Here is an 18,324-nt window from a genome sequence, read left to right as displayed (position 1 = left end):
ACATCCCAGCCCCCTGGAATAAAGCAGGCACAAAATCTCCATTCCTTTTTTTAGTTTTCCACTCAAGAACGTATTTTTGTTATATGTTTGCAAACTGACTAGCAAGAGAAGGCCCCTCTGTAACGGTGTGTGCGCAGTGAGCAAAATCCTGACTCACCGCGACTGCGGATGCTGAGAAGGTGGAGGGCACCTGAAGTCAGGTTTTTGGTAAGAGCTCCTTAGTGCTCTGGATATAATTTGCAGAGCAGTGAGGCACAAAGCTCCTGCCAGCTGTGCTGGATCTACACATCCAGTATTGCTAACATGCTGGCAAGCCTGCCACGAGACTGAGCCGTCCCTGTGACTGGATGAGGAAGCTCACGATCCAAGACGGCTGTAATTTAGAGCAACATACCTTGTAGCATCTTTTCTGTCATCCCACTCCCCAGTGAGAGACAGATGTGTTGTCTCTAATTATTCGCTGATTGGTATCGGGAGATACATTAACATAATTGGCACATTTGTTCTAATTAACAGAGGGAACCTGCCACATGCCACCAAACATGAAAAGCGAGACCATCAGCAAGAACAGAAAACCCGCAATCGCTGCCTTGGCTGTACCTTGGAGCTGCAGCCAGGCCTGTGCTGGCGTAGAACGTTTCCAGCAGCAGCTTGAAATAAGGCAGCACACACAGAAACTAAGACTTGCAAAGCTGAGCCAGGCTTCTGTGGAGACTAAATGAATGCAGAGTACATAAATCACACAAGCGATTACGTATGCAGGAAAACCCATTACAGAAGCTAATTGCTGACACAAATTTAGCCATGCCAATTTACCAGCATTACTAGACACTTAAATCTCTTGGCACACTTGCATATGTGTGACTGTTTCAGAATCTGGTAAAGCAACAGCACATCTGCTCCAAAAGAAACCCAAGAATGGAAAAGGGATATGAGCTCATCTAGATCCTCCCCTCCTGATTGTACAAGTCATTCCTAACACCTCTCACAATCTCAAGAGGAAAGCCAGCAGGGTGCAAGTCCTGGGTCCTAGTCTCTCCTTGCCTCCACCGCACCAACCTGCCTTACAGTCATCTTCAGAGCAGACAGCACCTGCCAAAACCAGCAAGCCTTCTACCCTCTAGACAGAGGCAAAGCCTTCTGGTGCCCATGAGTGCAACCCTCCAGAAGAAACAAGATGCAAATGGCTGGGAGCAGCAAGACATTCACCTCAATAAAAAGCGATTTAGGATTCTGGGAGGTGATACTATTGCATCCCTGCCTTCTCTGTGCCTGGTCGATGCAGCAGTACCTCTTTCCATCTGGCCCCCCAACCGCACCGGCGCTGCAGCTGGTGTTCTACAGCCATGCCGACCTGCCACAGAGGCGCCGCTCGCCTTGCTGCAGTCCCTGCTGAGCTTGCATTGCCTCCAACAGCCACAGGTAAGTCACATCCCCTGCTTCACCTGAATTCTAACAATGGACACGCATCCCACACCATATTGATAGTGAGAGCACACATACACATGCCGGTAAGAATAAAACATTTGTGAAGCTAATTACCGATTTGGACAAAGCACAAGATGCCCAAGTGAGACTGAGAAAACTTCAGCAGTTTTCATATGGGCTACTGAGCCAGCAGCTATTTCAGGTACCTTGAGACTTGAGTGCCTCTTTGAAGAATGTTATTTGATTTTTGGATTTGGTTTCAAATGTATGCTTTCATCCCAGCAACTGCCCACTGAAGAGGATGCTGTCCTCCATGTACTCCTTGCTGGAAATAGATTTTGTACCCATTTAAAAAGGGGTGGTCTCCAAAGAGGCTGAAATTACAGCTAGCAGACACTGCAAAACACATATTAAGAATGAAACAGCAAATACAAACCACTACATTTAGTTCAGTTGCTGCTACTGTGCTTCTGCTGCCAGTAAGAGGAATTTGTGTTCCTGCTGTGGAAACACTGCCTTAATTGCACATATATCCAGGTTTCTGCTTGAGTACTAAAATCTACACAGGGTGTATGTACAGCTGCTGGACGTCTCCTGCCCTATTACAGCTTTGCTTTATGCACAACTGGGAAGTGAAGCCTCACAGAGAAACTTCAAAGGCCAAGGTGGACTGGTAGCAGCAGACGGAGAATTTTATTTCATAGAGACTCAAATTCAAATACAGATCACAGCATTATTAATGAAAAACCACGGTCACTGCCACGTGGCCACCAGGAGTTGCTAGGCTTCCTTTCCCACCTGAAAGAGAGGCTTGAGCTGGAGGTCTCATGCTCACGTATGTTGGTTGGCATTTTTGGTACCATGTGGGCATGTGGACTCCCCAGTCCCTAAAGCAACTGGGGAGCATCTGTTTGGAAACAGCTTTAAGCAAGTTACCAATGTGACGTCTGCGGTTCTTTGGCTGAATGGCTAGATGGATATCATTCTTCCCAGCACAGAGCTATATGCTTTTCAATAAGGGAAGAGGATACTGGGGGGTGGTTGCAGTCCTCTTGAGGACGGTCCCTTTACCATTCTCCCTAAAAGTTGCATAGTGCCTACTGTCACACAGACAACTCCTCCTACCAGTTTTAAAAGGCACACAGGATTTGTCCAGGTTACACTTTTTAGTGAAGTAAAAGCATCAGCTCTAGAAGCACACGGCAATTCCTGAGCAAAGCCCAGCAAAACCTGATCAAATGACTCTTGAGTGACAGCTGACGTGTGCTCTGCAGACTGCATTTTGGAAATACCTCTATTAAAACATGGGAGCATAGTAATTCTTCATGCCTAAGGTGAGCAGTGCATCTGAAGAAGTTACTGCCACAGCAACTGACCAAGGCAATCACTGTCACTGGGTGACTGAGGGTGCTGGTAAGAACCAGGGGCTCTGCAAAGCCCTCCCAGAGATAACTCTTACATGTCAGACTCTAAAAGGCCTTTTGGCTATAGGGAGCAGGAATCAGTCAGTGTCAAAGTAGGACCTGATGGACTAATCTAGTAGGCATAGATAATAGTATCTCCAAGATGAAAAGCTATCCTCTCTAAGGGGAAAGTTGAGAGGCATGCTCATCAAAAAATGCAGCTAAAAGCTGTGTCCCACACTGCATATCTTCCAAAAATATGAGTATGGTAAAATGCTGCCCTTTCCGAGTACAGCCTGAAGAGGAGAGGTAGTCTGTGTTAGCTAAACCAGCATCCCAGAGCCATCTTTGCCGCAAAAAGCAAGCAGTAGAGAGGATAAGCCATCAAGGTTCTTGTAGAAAACCTCCTATTGTAATATCTTATGGAGGAACTAGAAACCTGACCATTCTCCAGCCCCACAGGTCATCCTTGACTGTGGTCAGATCCTACCATACAGCAACTTGATTCACTTAGGAGAACGCTCAGCCCTCACTTACATCGGCATCAATGGAACTGTGCTGGAAAGGAAAAGTGTAGGGGTAGATCCCATGGAAAACTCAGGTCTCGGAAAACTCAGGTCTCGGGAAACTCAGTCCTATAAGAGGACCTGCACATCTCAGCATGGGTTTCGGCACTGTGGAAATGAACTGGTAGGAAATGTAAAAACAAGGCCACCTAATAAGCTAGTAGTCAGCATATTTCCCAGGAAAGCATAAGACCCAAATGCAAGCCTATGCTCAAGCAGGGGTTGTAACCTACCACTAATGCTCCTCAAAAGAGTGCCCTTACCACCCACCAGTAGATTGGGGTGTTAAAAGTACGTAAAAAGGACCAGAACTGTATGGGACCAGACACTGACAATTACAGGGAGCTTTATTCTGTACTTTTGGAGAAGGACAGGCCTGCATTGCCAGACCTTACCCAATGGCTCTCCAGGGCAAAATGAAAGAGCAGTCCTTGTTCCCTTTGGGCTGTGCTCCTTCTGCACACAAACCCGCCTCCCCTCCCCTCTCTTCCTCCCACTGACACCTGAAGGCAGTTCTGCTGTATGTTGCAAGGCACTGCAAAGGACAGTGTCACTTCCCAGCTAATTAGTATTTGTGGCCACAAACTCCTCTACTCGCCTTTCTTAGAGCTCACTTTCCTGCTGGGAATATAAAACACTGCCTTCATGAAACACCTGCGTGGAAATGCATACACATGAACTCCCAATTAAGGGGTAACTGCTGCAAAACATAAGAGGGTCTCATGAAACAAAGCAAACAGTGGTCATATTAATAATCAATTAGATGGAGCAGAGACCTCATGCTGCCTATTTGGGGAAGTCCCCAGCTTACACCAGCTTTTGCCCGTACAAGAGCAGCTGAATAAAGCCTGTGTCACAGTCATCTTGACTTGGTAAAACACCCTCTTCTGTCTCTTGACTCAAGAATGTTTCCCCCTTTCTCCTTGCTCTAGTTCCTAATTAAAGCCATGAATGTGGATAAATATCGTGTCCACTTTTAAATCCAACTGGGTCACCAAACTCTATGTTACACCCTGTTCTGCAATTAGACTACTCTGTGAAACACCTCAATTATAACTGAAGAAGCAATTGTCCCCGTTAAAGGCGCAACAAATCATACATTTCAATGCAAAAGTTAGTCTGGCAGCTTATGGCACATTAACCAATCTTACATCGCGTTGATGTTTTGATCTATAAGCTATCGCAATGATCTAATTTGATGTGACTCGGTGTCTCTAACTACATTTTATCAGGTACAATACAATGCCGGCATCTATCAAAGAACAAATTAAATAAGCTAAGGGGTTAATTACTAATGACTCTGCCATTACCAACGGAGCATCGCAGATTAGGATCCTTCCTGCCTTCTCAGGTTAGGTTTGAAAAAATGCGCACACAGAAGAGAGTGGAATTGAAATGGATGTTTCTGTTGACACCGGGGAGCTGCAACTGTCTGATTTCCACTGAGCACCAGCAGCTCCCGCCGAGTCTGGCAGGTCAGACTGCTTATCTCGCCACCTTATCCAATTTCTCCCCGTCGAGGAACCGCAGAAGGCAGAGCAGCATGGAGCCAGGGCAGGGCGTTGTTTGCTTTATGTCCATAGCTTTTTTTTTTTTTGCTTTTTTTTTTCACAGCAGGAATATGTGAATTTGCCCCTTCACTCCTCAGCTATGTGTGGAAACCTCAGTGTAACCATGCCTGTGCTGGTCCTTCTGCGCTTGCCTGGGCTATGCACTGGAAAAGACAAAACATTTACTTGGGTGTTTCAGAACCTGTAGGTAGGTTCAGCTTATTATTGGCTATAAAACTGGGAGTGAGGAGGCGTACCACGGTGCAGCTGGCACGGACACTGGTCGGGGCTGGTGGGCAGGGGTATACGGCCGCAGAGAAGCTGTTTTGGTTTTCCCAGAGACGAAGCAAACCCTCAGTTCCTCACTTTGTCCCAAGGGAACAAGCAAGACGTACTTTGATTTGACCTCAGGCCATGAGGCTGGTGTATTTTAACACACCTTCTTCTATTTGGATGTTGGGCTTTTTTTTCTCTAGTGGCTGTGATCTGAGCCTACTCTAATGCTCATCATGTCCTAGCGGATCTGAGGGACTGGTAATTGCTGCCTTAAAAGCTTTGCCTGCCCTTCTCTGTCTTTGTCCTTCTTGCCCTCTGGAGCAGCTGTATGCTGCTGTGTGGTTCAGCTTTTCCATACTAGTAAGATCTGCTCTACCATTGATCCATAAGAGCTTGAAACAGTTAATTGCAATTAAATATGCTGGGAATTGTAAGACTAAATTCCCTAGCTACTGAAAAGAGGACAGACTGTAACCCTGAGCATGGTTGTTCTCACCACTTTGAAATAACAGGAAAAAAAACCAAAATGAAGGGAGAGAATAAAAGCAAATTAAAAACAAGAAAAAGCAAGGGGAACCCTGGACTCCAGCATTACATTACACTGAATGTGTATTTTGTACAGTTTCACAGTTTCTTCCTCTGTTTCGGTGTTAAATCCAGTGACTACTTCAGAAGCCAGTAAGTGGAAAAAAAAAAACAACCCAAAACAAAGCACAGTGCTCAGAGTGGGAACAGTCTGAGGTACATGCTCGCCGAAGCATTTGGAAATGCTGCTCACAGCTGCAGCATATGCCTTACCCTACTTGGAATCAAAGCAGTCTTTCAACAAGATGGAAAATAGCCTTAGCCTGCTGCCTGCCTTCTCCCAGGTCCTTTCTTACTTAGTCACCTGTACCATGGTATCAGAAACTTCTCCAAACAAATAAATGAGTTCTTAAACAAGGAACTCATTCATCTCTAAATTAAAATAATCATGTAATCCTTCAACCCACCAAGTTACCTTTCATCTTTCCATTTTTTTAAATTTATCTTACCAGCTTCAGCAAGTGGCTGTAATAAAGTGTCACATTAAGGTATTCATATTCATTAGTGTTCAGGTCTTTGTTCTTTTAATAGTGTTGGAAAGAATCTACAAAGAGGCTGTATTAGGCGGCCGTCCAATCTGGGTGTTTGATCTCCTTCTGACTTCAAAAGTCAGAAGCGGAAAAAAACCGACATTGAGAATGGTTCTTTGGAATGTCAGATGGAGAGTGTACGATTTCTGAGCCTGCCAAGTGTTAATTGGTGTCTGCCCTGACCACGGTACAAATAAGATTCAGAGGCAGTTAATGTACAGTCATGAATCTCAGCTATTGATAGTGAGCCAGGATACTAGAAGGTAGGAAAAAGTGCAATTATTATGAGAGCAGCTCACACAGGATCTTTTCAGAAATCACTTCCACGCATCTTGTTAAATCATGTTGTTTGGGTCCCAGCTGCTCGACGGGGCATTATAGACCTTTCTAAAGGAATAACTGGACTGGCTGCTGAAATTTCAGAGGTGCTTGGAACACTGCATTCAAACAAACTACCGCTCATCATCAATCTCTGTTTCTAGCAAAGGTAATGAAGTTCCCCAGTACTACCCTGCACTGCCTGAACAACATATCTCGTTGCAAACGCTCCTGTCATGGCACAACGGCAAACTGATTTGATGCAAAGAAGGATCAGAAAGGAAATAAAAATTGCTGCTAAGTTCCTGAGGAAAGCCAACTGATTACTATTACAGTTGCCAGCAAGCTGGCTTGGCAAAGCTAAATGTGCTTCACAGTTTTGGGGATCTTAATGGGGAAAGAGAACAGCCTATGGAAAAAGAAAATGGGAAAAATATTCTATGCTAATAATTCCTTCTGATGTTTGTGGACACGTTTCTGCAATTCCGATTAAATCTAAACTTGGGTTAGATGGGGAGGTAACACTTTAAGCTTCATCTCCTGAGAAATCAGTCATCAGTGCTGAGTGACAACCACTTTGCGACTTAGCCATGACAGTCTCAACTTATCCTAATGCAAATTGGCAACAGTTTCTTCTGTGCGTGGCAGAGGAAAACTGAGGAGAATTCAGATAGGAGAATTACCGTCATTAACAATCAATTTTTCTCTTAACAGCCACAGTGGATTTAGGATTTCAGAGGCCCCCTGTGACTCAGAGACCCCCCTTCCATGAGCATTGAGGCTGAAGCTGGAGCCACCACTGCACTTAGGCAAGCTCCTGTTCACAGGGACACCCACTGCTGTCAGCGGGCACAGATTTTGCTGGAGGGTAGGCTCGCTCCTGCCACGTGGAGGGTAGGCTCCCCACTCCGGCTTTACTCAAATGCCAGTAGGAAAACCAGATAATCCCCTGAAGATGGATTATTAGGCAGACACATCCCCTACTTGCCCCCACCTCATGCTGCTTCACCTGGGAGCCCATAGTGGACCACGGTAAATCCTCTTGTGCCGAGCTGGCCGGCTGGTGCACGCATGAGCACGTGCACAAACATTTGAGGGAAATATAATCTGGCGAACTAAAAATTAAAATGTCTTTACACTATGCTTGAAAGGTGCCTCTCAGAGTAAGTGAAATGTTTTTTTCTTTAAAAGACAAAGGATAGATAGTAGTCTGGTATTAATATGCTCCACCAGCTACGTGTCCCTTGGATGCCAGATATAAAGGGAAGAAAAAACTGAAACCAAACCACCTGCAGCTCTGCCCAGCAAGGCACCATAATCCAAAGCCATTAATCAGTTCCTGATCAATCTTGTCTACGAGCAGCAGCCAGTCAGCTCTCCATTACTGCCCATTCATCATGCCATGCCCTAACTCACTGCACCATTAGCAACGGATCAGGCCTTAGTTAGGATGTCCAAGTGCCAGACACTGCTGTTGCGGCTCACCTCGGCTACAGGGATGCCTTCGGGGGGGCGGCATTGGAGCAGGACCTCTTGCTCCAGGGACACTTCTTTCCCTAAGGGCTCCTGCTCAAAAGTTTTCCGGAGATCTGGGGAGGGAGAAGGAGAAGAAAAAGAATTAGGAGATTAATAGCTGGTTTTTTAAATTACATTTGATTGCCATACTGCATAAATGTGAGAGATCTTTCTAAACAGAGAAGATAGCATTTCTGCTCCCAGGAAAGCGAAGCACTTAAAAAAGAGTGGGACATGTTTTCGCTTCATTCCAACATTAAGCAGTCAAAGGTTTCATAGTGGATTTATTATTTATATTGCAGTAGAGCATGTGAACCCAGCGAGCATCCAAAGCCTCACTGTGGAAGGTCATGTCCAGACACAGAAACAGTGAAACAAGTCCTTTCTTCTTATAATTTACATTTGGTAAACTATGCCAGTGAAATACTGTAGAAAATTATGGAAAATTAAATAAATCTGTAAAACTACAGCACATAAACTGAGTTGCCTTAAACTTATGGATGAAAGTACTCATGCTGCGGTTTAATGTACTTTTATTTTATAAGCATCAACATTTAATTACCTGTAGCACTAAATAGATAATAATCAAAATCATCTTCCTCATCATCATCATAATGTGGAGCTGAACCATGCTTGGATCCCTGCACAGCACCGCAGAAATGTGGCAGGCAGAGAGGGCATTGTACGCACCTCCAAATGTCGGACCAGTTCATCGTACTGGACAGCTGTGCACTCCAGCTTTTTTTACGCTTCTGTAATATCTTGGTGTTGGTGGTAAAACGGACTTGAGAAGTTCCCTCCTTACCACTGGCTCTGTATTTCTGCCATGGACTGGCACCCTCTCCCCTGTGCCAGCGAGGACAGGATTTTGGAGAAGGGAGCATTCAGCCCCAGTAGCGAATGGGGATATTTCTCCCTGCCGCTGGTTCCTGCTGCAAATGATCATGGGGCCATGTTCAAAGTCACATCAGAGAGCTGGCCTGACTTTAAGAAAATCCTTGCAAAAAAAGTTATTTTTATTTTTATTTTATTATTTGTTCTGAAGTCAGAGCAGTTCCCTACACCAGCTCATGGTGAGGTTGCACAAATACTTGTGTCATATTGGAAACAAGTCGTATGGGAACAATTTATACGCCAAATATTTCATATTTTGAAGCCATAACCTGTGGCTGTGTGGGAAAACAGATCACTTACTTGAACCAGTTTACAAATAAACCATCAAAAGAGTTATTTTTCATCTAGATTACCTCCAAGATCTGATTTACATCTGACCCCACAAGGAACTGCATCAGCCCTACCAAAAGGCAAACTGTGGGGCAGGCAAATGCACAGATGGGAAAGGAGATGGAGTGTCAGCCACCAAAATCAGCTTCTCTGAAACTCACCTTTGCATAGCATAAGACCTCTGTCTCTTAGCCTATATTGGGAAAATGTGGTTGTTCATCTACCTGTAATTAAATGTCAATTTAATTGTACCACAGAAAAGCTCTGTCATAGCTGGGAGATGCTGATTTTAACCTAAGCTGATAATGTGGTAAACTTCTAATGTCCTTAAACCCATCCATTTCCCTGGTGAAACTAAGGCACCCCTGCTCTTCCTCTGGACTACAGGCATGGGAGGAGTGACCCCAAACCCCGCTCCCTCCCCACCACTGGCATTCCTGCTCCCTCTGGCACACAGGGCAAGGATGCTGAGAGTCCCTCTGATGGGCCGGGATTTATGGCCACAGTTTAGGGCACAGAAAGATAAGCTTTGGCAGATCTCACTGCAGCAATATAAGAAATTACTGCCTCCAGCCGTGTGCTTGTTTGGGGGTTACCTTCTGTTGAAAGGAAGCACACGTCAATGTCACAGCTTCCTCACTACAAAACCCACCATTTTAACCTCAGTTGTTGATGAAGGGGGCTTTAACCTACACCACCAGATAACTTATGGCAAAGAGGAGGAGCAAACATCTGGAAGTGATAATTTCTTAGGATGACATGCCAAGCTTCACCAGACTGGCCTGTCAGCATCCTTCTCACACTGGAGTTATTCCAGGCCAGCAAGGCTCGCTCATGTGAGAGCAGTCACAGCAAGACAACCAGCCAGATTAGGTCAGTCGCCGACGCCTGTACGTAGCTCCCACCGCATTGCCAGCTCCAGCATCACCAGCCCACCAGCTTCACCCCACCCTCTCTGGCAGGCTAACCAGGGGACATTTGGGTTGTACAGCTCAATTTGAGTAAAACCAAAAGCATCCAGGTGCCCTGTGGGCAGGGGACATTCCAAGGACAAAATGCTGAGTTTTGGCTTGCTGCACTTCTGCATGTTAAACAGAGATGAGCAGCTGTTTCAGGAGCTGGTAGGTATGTGATATTATTCCTTTGGCCCATGTAATGCCAGGTTAATGCAGTTTGCTTTAAATTAGCAAATAACAGGGGTTATATTGCTAGCAGTACCAGTATGATCACATTATTGCTAGTTCCGCAGGTATTTCCAAAGTAAACTAATTACCTCCACATCAGGTACACCTTAGTGCATCTAGCGGGTACACACACGTGCACGGTGCAGACAACTATAACAGATGTATCGTGCCCTAATATCACGGCTGAGGATAAATGAGGATAAGTTACTGTGCTGGTAATAGAAGCATATATGCACAGTAATAAATAGTACATTAATAATAGCTTTCAGGTGTTCAGATATGGAGGGCTGAAGACAGTAGAAGCAGATTAGATAGATAATAATCTGAGTTTCTTCCTTGACACATTGATTTACTGTCCTGCCTATCTTCCTGAAACATTAATAGAGCCCTGAAGTTCTCCATAGCCTCATGTGCACAATTATTACCTCTCTCATCAAGCACTTGCCTTCAGAAAAAAAAAACCCCAAATTTTAGTGCATACAAAACAAAATAGCATTAGTCTAGAAATGTGCAATAACAGTAAAAAAATCCCACTTTAACCTCTTCATTATCAACAGCTGGAACGCTGGGTATGGACAGTCTATTTTCCCTAGGGACTGTTGCAGTGGGGCTGCAGCAGGTGAGATGAACCCTGCGGGACCCCAGCTGCCCCTGCCTGTGGAGCCTTGCTGTGTGCGGATATTTTAACGGTGCCGTTGGATTTGAGCGGGCCAATGATCCACAAACTAAAAGTACACTAAGTAGGGGCTTTGATGTAATAGGCAGTAATGTTCTCAAAGGAGCCATTAGATACTATTTAGTAAATTATACTGATCTGTAAAAAATAAATACATAATTGTGTATTTACAAGATTGGGAGCCCTTATACCCTATTCTGCTGGCTCACTCCCACACGCTCACAGCTTTATCCCACCAGAACGGCCCACCACCTCCCGCTGCAGCCATGCTACCTACAGATAACTAGAGATGGTGGCTGTGCAGCACAGGTTTTACCTAACCAAACATAAGGTGTGCTGGCTGTACAGACAAACAAGTTAACAAGGTGGTTCTTTAAGTGATGAAGAAGCGGAGGGCCTGAACAAACAACTTCATCACTTGCTTTAACTATCATGAAACACCCTGCTGGGACAGCACTGGGTTTTGAAATGACTGCTTTTTTTCTATGGCCCCTGCAGTAGGATTTCAGTGGATAACAACATCCTTCTAATTCTTCAATCTTCAGCTTCCTTTGCCATTTAACAATTACAGTCATTGTGGCAACTTCACACTGCCGACCGGGAGTGGGTGAGCTTGCTAACGTACTGAGGGACTTTGGATCTTTTCCAAGCAGTGCATTTTCAATAACATTTTTCACTTTTTCAAAGTGTCACGTAAGTTACAATTGCTTCCAAGCAAGGACAGAAGGGATACATTGTCCCAGAGAATAGTAAAAGCTGAATAAAAAACATCCCATTTAAAAAAAAAAAAAGTTTTAACCATCTTCAGAAAATATGACTGAAAAAGCAAAACAATAAAACATTTGATACATTCTGTGTCAGGGCCTCTTTGTCTGTGAAGAGACAGTGTGAATTATTAAAGCCTCAGGTCGGCAGCAGCCCTGTTAATGCAATGCTGAGAGAGAGCCTTCTCTACCCTCACCTTCAACAGGGAGAGACACAAGCGAAAGGCAGTTGCAGTGTTTCCATTATTATTTTGGTAATGTAGAATAATCCCTGACAGTCTGTTTTATCAATACTCCCCCCCCGCCCTTATACAGGTAGCATTGCTGCCACAGCTCATCTCTTCCAGAGCGGAGTGAGCCCTGGTGGACAGTGATGCTGAAGGGTCCATCTTGTTTTTCTCACCAGGTCTCCCACATATTTCACCCAGCTGCAGGTGGGGATGTCACTGCTGGGCTCACAGGACAGCCTGCACCCCCATCAGGCATCTTCCCCCACCTCTAACTTCCCTGCAAGGCTGTCTTCATAAAAAGAAACCAAAGAGAAGAATTAAAATTCTGGTCTGCCACATTGAGCCAGACTCTGTTTTCTTTACTAATGTGTAGTCTTAGTAAATTCAGAGGGGGCTCTTGTGGCATATATCACAGCACATTTACAGCATACTTATGATGAGACTTTCCTCCAAGACTCCTGAAATACTCCTGCACAACCCTCTCTGGTAAGGACAGATGGCTGCATTCAGAGCTGCATTGAAATGAGAGAATTTCCACAAGCATAAAACTGAAACAGTATAATGGGAAATCAGAATCTCAGTGTATACCATATTGTTAACTTTATTGCTGAATTGCTATGCATTTTGGGGAGAGGGGCATTGGATCTTAATTTTGATGCACTGCTAAATGACTTCCTTTTACATTTAATGCATTTTTAGCTTACAAACCACTCAGAAGTTGCATTTTCACCTGCTAGAGGTAATAGCTTCTACAGGAACTCATGGCATTTCCCCACTTCCTTTTCTACCTGTCAACTTCTAAGAAAGAGCAAAGAATGACCCTATTCTTTTTTTTAATCAAATGTATTTTATCTCTTTGCTGTTTTAGGTTTTACTGTGATGGGTGGGTGGATAAAACTTTAAGCATATCTTTTATCATTTCTGAGAAATGTGATAAGAGGCATACCAGACGCCTTCAAGGCAGTGCTAATGCAAGGGTGACTAATGAATGAGCATGAAAAACGGACACTTGTCATCCAGGAATTAGATGTAAACCAGAAGCGAACAGAGCAATGCTGCATTACTGTCAGGGAAAGATGGATTTCTGCCCTTGGTAGACCTTAAGGACTCTGTGCTCCTTCTAGTAACTCCAACATCAACTTTCCTTCTATAACAAACAATTCACGAAACGAGTAAGCTTTAAGAGGACGAAAAGAAAAAATGCATTATTTTCTATACAACTTTCATATTAACTATGCCCACTGAGAGAAGTACGTTTGGTGTGTGCTTTCAGAGAAATAAGGTTTTAAGAATGTGAAAAGACCTTCACAAGAAGTACATGCTTCCATATAGAAGATAGCTTGCTTTATATGGGTAAGTATATACAGGCATCCATATAAAACAAAACATGTCATAAGCAAAAAAAGCATTTAAAACACTAGGATAAAGGGGAATATGGCTTGGTATTATTTTAACCATTATTAGGGGACCAATAGGTAGCCAAGCTCTCCACTTCAAGTCTACCTCCTACCATTGAAAGTGTTCTCAAGAGGCAAGGTTCAATGCTGTTTTAATTTTACCTAGCCGAGTAAGAAATACCCAAACAGAAAAATAATTGTGGAAAAGGAGTGGGAAAATGACACTGATGTTCTACAAGATGAAAGAGGATCCACATGCTTGTGAAAACACTTCTCACTGCATTTATTCCCAAACTCGGATGACTGACTGTGAGTTAGAGAAACATGACTAATATTGTAAAACTGGCCTGTTCTTCTTCCATCACTTTCCACGATGCAGGTGGAGTTAAGAGATGCCTTTTTCTGCAAAAAAGGCATTAGAGACTGAATTGCCATTCCAAATGTAAGAAACCATGTACTATCAGGCATACTTTGGCCTCTTTTTTGTTCACAGCTGGGGCTACGACCTTTGTGCAGGGATCAATCACACTGGCGGGTAAGTAATGGAAAGGTTAGGTACAAAAAAACTCCTTTTTTTTTTTTCATTTTGTCTTTGTGCGGTTCCACCTCTCTGTTGTTGATTAGATCAAACCAGATTTCCACTGAGACAGTCACAGGAGTGTCATCAGTCTGTAACCCAGGGGATCCCTCTGAAACCTTTATCAACTGCTTTTGTAAGTGTGGCGCCTTGCCCTGCGGAGTCTCCTGCTGTATCAGCCCCACTCTGGGTGTGGATCAAAGCCTCCTGCCCTCCTTCAGTGCACTGCTGTTCATGGATGAGGTCACGGCTGGACAAACCTGTGTTCTCAGCTGGCCCAAGCATCAGCGGCTGGAGCTGAGGACAGAAGAAGTAAGTCAACACCTGGAAACCCCATCTTTATACTCGATACACAACTCTGTGCCACTCCTTCCTCCTGTGGAGGGGCTGTTTCGCATCTGGCCAGCCCTAAAGACAAATGCCGTGCCACCACAAGGCTGCCCCAGCCACCTTCTCAGCCTGGGGAGGAACATCAAGGATGGTGGAGCTTCCCCCTTTCTAAAGATGCCTGGCAGCCCACAGCTTGGGCTGAGCTTGTCCATAGCCCTCCAGCAGCGCAGTCAAGCAGCAGCATCAGCTTTTGCAGCCGGATGGGGCCTGAAGCAGACTTCTTGGAAGTGCACACCATGTTTTGGGGATGCAGGCTGCTGCATCTGCTGACCTGAGGTATGGAATGAGATGAAGAATATCCTTCCTTGCCAGGCTACAATCTGCAAGATACTTTTAAGCCAAGACCTTCTCTCCTCTTTTATCCCCTACGTATTTACAGCCTGAGCAAACGGGAGGTGCACGCCTGCCAGACCCTCATTCTGCCGATGGCATCTTCAGCCAGCTGGGCATAGCACTGCACCCTGACTTCTTGGGTGACTTCTTGGAGACTCACCACCTGCACATCTGCAGAAAACCCATTTTTTCCCCTCCTCTCTTCAGCTCTAAGCTAGTTCAGCCAGGTGCTGGTAAGACAAAACACTCTTTTGCAACACAGCCTCCATGTGTGGGCTATGTTTATAATGAAGAACGACCCACTGAACACATTTGGTATTGATACAACTGTAAAAAATACAAGCAAGCAAACTTTATCAAGAATTCACTGAGCAGATGGGTTCCCAGGTGTACATCGATTGCACTGTTCTCTTTCTCTTGTATTTTAACTTGATAGCTTGATATTTCTTGTTTCTCTTTGTAAGCTTAACCTGGAAACTAACTTATAAACATCTTTCTATTAATTATTTTATTTGGTGATTCAAGATGAAATCCAAAGTTCTTATTTTTCACATAAATGTAAATGTCAAGTTCAAATGACCTAACCTCAACAGGTGCCTTTTTAGATGACAGAGATACTAAAGGTACTAAAAATAGGCATTAGAAACATCAGGTGTACATTGCAATTCATATGTAGAACTGAATTTACAACACACTGAAACACTAAAACAGAAAATAATTTGTATAAACATGGTATTTTGTTGTTGTGGCTCTTCTGATACACTAATCTGACTCACACAGATGTCTGATCACTACCAAAGTACACACAAAATTTTGTTAACTTCCTGACTGCACCTATGTTTCACCATCAGGCACTACGCAGACTCTACTGAAAGATGCTAACTTCTTAGGCATGACAGTGTAGGTAGGATATTCTCAAGGCTCCAACTGAGGGATTAAATTCATAGAAATTCAGTACAGGAGTTTTCCATTTGTTTTTTAAGCAATGCTAACAGTGAAGTCAAGTCCATCTTAATTTATAACGTCTTAGCTCTTTATTACAAAGCAATGTGATCTGTACTTATTACTGTTGCAACTGTGTCCTTAAGATCGAGAGTCAGTTGTGCTTGTTAACTTGGGAAGCACTACAGAAACATGACTGTCAAGAGCAAAAGCAGAGTGGTAATATCAAGTATGTTAAATGCTCAGTTAACTTCTCTGCTGCCCTTTCTGTGATCTGCCGTTCTCCCTTCAGTAATCTCAGCTCAAGACCACGTGCTTCAGTTATCCCTTTATTAACTACAAGCAGCAGATACTGATTAGTAGCAACTTAAATGGTACACAAGGAAGGAATTAAGATCCTACCTCTGCTAACTCTCATACACGCTTATCAAAGCGCACAAAACACATTTTGGGGTTATATTTTAATACTGCATATCCTGGACGTACCTTCCTATTAAAATTTTCAAGTGATGTCCTTCCCAGCTCTCTCTCCTTATCTTGACATCCACCCAATTCTGTATGTATTGCAATGTGCTCCGATACTTTGGTGGCTACAGGAGCATGCACTGCTTGGATTAGGTGTGAGGAGAGAGGGGAGAAAGGCACTGCAGCAATGTGACGCAGAGCATGGGCACCAGTACTAAAAGGTGAGATAAGCAAGTGTCAGTAAAGAATCTGATTTTTTTTTTTCATGTCTATTTCTTTGTACGACTGCATACCCCTTGTAAGTAGAGATAAACCATCAGGTGAACTAGTCTACTTTTCTGTACTGCATTCATCTTATCAGTATACAGTATCTGACATGCATATACTAGCTACATTCCTTTGAAAAAATATCTGGGGGAAAAAGGCTTTTAGATAAGTACATAGGAAAATAACATAAAATTATACAAAAGATTAACAAGTGCAGTTCCTTACTATACCAGGGCTTTCTAAAATGCCTTTTTTTAAAAAAATCTGCTTTAAGATAATGAATAAAGGAAAAGAATAGAATATCTACATTCATTACACCAAAAAAATCAGGTAACAGAAATTACAGAGAAAGCTGCTATTTTCTTACAGGTTTTCAACAAATCCAAAATCAGGCAGCAGATTTAGGGCTTATATTCTTACTATATTTTCTCAAGGATAGCCTGGGTTAACATCATGAAGTCAGTGAGGCTACAGCAACACCAAACTGGAGCAAATGAAAAGTGAGGCTGCTTTATGCACATGGGCTTAGAGCAATTTGTCTTAGCCACCCCTTTATTATCTGATCTAAAAATTAGGTCAAATCCTGCAGCTATTGTTTAGTCTTTATCAGATGTATTTTCCAGTGGGTTTAACTTTCGGTTATACAAGCTCAGGCCTCATTCATCCGTTTAACAGGAATTTTGCCCTGCTAGGTTTTATCTGTTCAATGACATCAGTCTTGTACATAAAATTCACATTAAAACTTAATATTGGGCTTGGGTCTTTTTCAACCAAAGATAAAGCTACCCAAACCCCCTCCTTCCTCACCACACAAAAGTAACATTTTTTAATTGAGCAGAAAAACTGTCTCAAAACATATTAGTGACTCCTAGTGCTCCTGATAGGATGTGCCTAGAATAAATAAGAAATGTGTGAATAAACAGGAAATGCATTTTAGCACTTTCATAGGCCAATATCTCAGAAAACTGTATCTTTCCAGCTCCACCAAGATATACGTAAGGTGTCCTACTTTTTTGGTTACCAAGATATCTAGAATGGCAAAGTGAAAATGAATCCCAACAAATCTGCTATTTTAAGAGGATGAAGTGCTCAGCTCTTCTTCTCATGGGGAGACTAATGCCTCAGGAAGACGAATTCCATGAAATATGAAAAAACCTGAAAATAATGACGTTTCTATCACCTATTTCTCCTTTTCAGAAACAGCCTGCAGAGATGGAAGTGATTTCCTAGCATACTTGCCGTCCAGGAGTGCAATGGTGAGATGCCATTAAATGTCCTGAGAAGCCAGGAGGTTGACTTTAGACTCAGACTCTTTCCCTGTGTATATTGCTAGCATGGGCAGCCTTTGAAAACCAGCAGCATCTTCACTCCATATTTATAGATTACTCCTTTCCTGAATAACTGAAGCTCTTGGCTGGAGCAATGTTACCATTGATTTTCACAGAGAACTTTCATTGACTAGGTTGTTATGTACTTTCTGACACATGCCTGACCCTGCATTAAACAAATACAAGCCGCTTTTCCAGGATGCACATTTTTCACACTTTCAAATTACTTTTCAGTTAATTCTATTACACGCTCAGTGAACAGAGATGTTGAATGCTATTTTTTTATTTGTTTTAATAGAGTGCAGCTACGGCCCTTGAGAGGCCACAATAATTCCAGAGAAAGACTGGTAGGCATAAGGGAGAAAGGAAAGAAAGA

The 18,324-nt window shown here is 43.4% G+C and overlaps 1 protein-coding gene across 3 annotated transcripts in view; it reads right to left on the bottom strand.

Annotated features, from left to right (window-relative positions):
• Window positions 1–18,324, bottom strand: part of UNC5C (unc-5 netrin receptor C) — a 275,494-nt gene that overhangs the window by 65,164 nt on the left and 192,006 nt on the right. For all 3 annotated transcript variants that reach the window (XM_075090796.1, XM_075090795.1, XM_075090797.1), the window contains exon 4: window positions 8,142–8,245. In XM_075090796.1, the coding sequence (XP_074946897.1) occupies window positions 8,142–8,245 (104 nt within the window). The remainder of the gene's footprint in view (window positions 1–8,141; window positions 8,246–18,324) is intronic.

The sequence above is a fragment of the Phalacrocorax aristotelis genome, chromosome 4 (assembly GCF_949628215.1).
Source record: "Phalacrocorax aristotelis chromosome 4, bGulAri2.1, whole genome shotgun sequence".
Lineage (NCBI taxonomy): Eukaryota > Metazoa > Chordata > Aves > Suliformes > Phalacrocoracidae > Phalacrocorax > Phalacrocorax aristotelis.
This window is presented reverse-complemented; position numbering and strand designations above follow the sequence as displayed.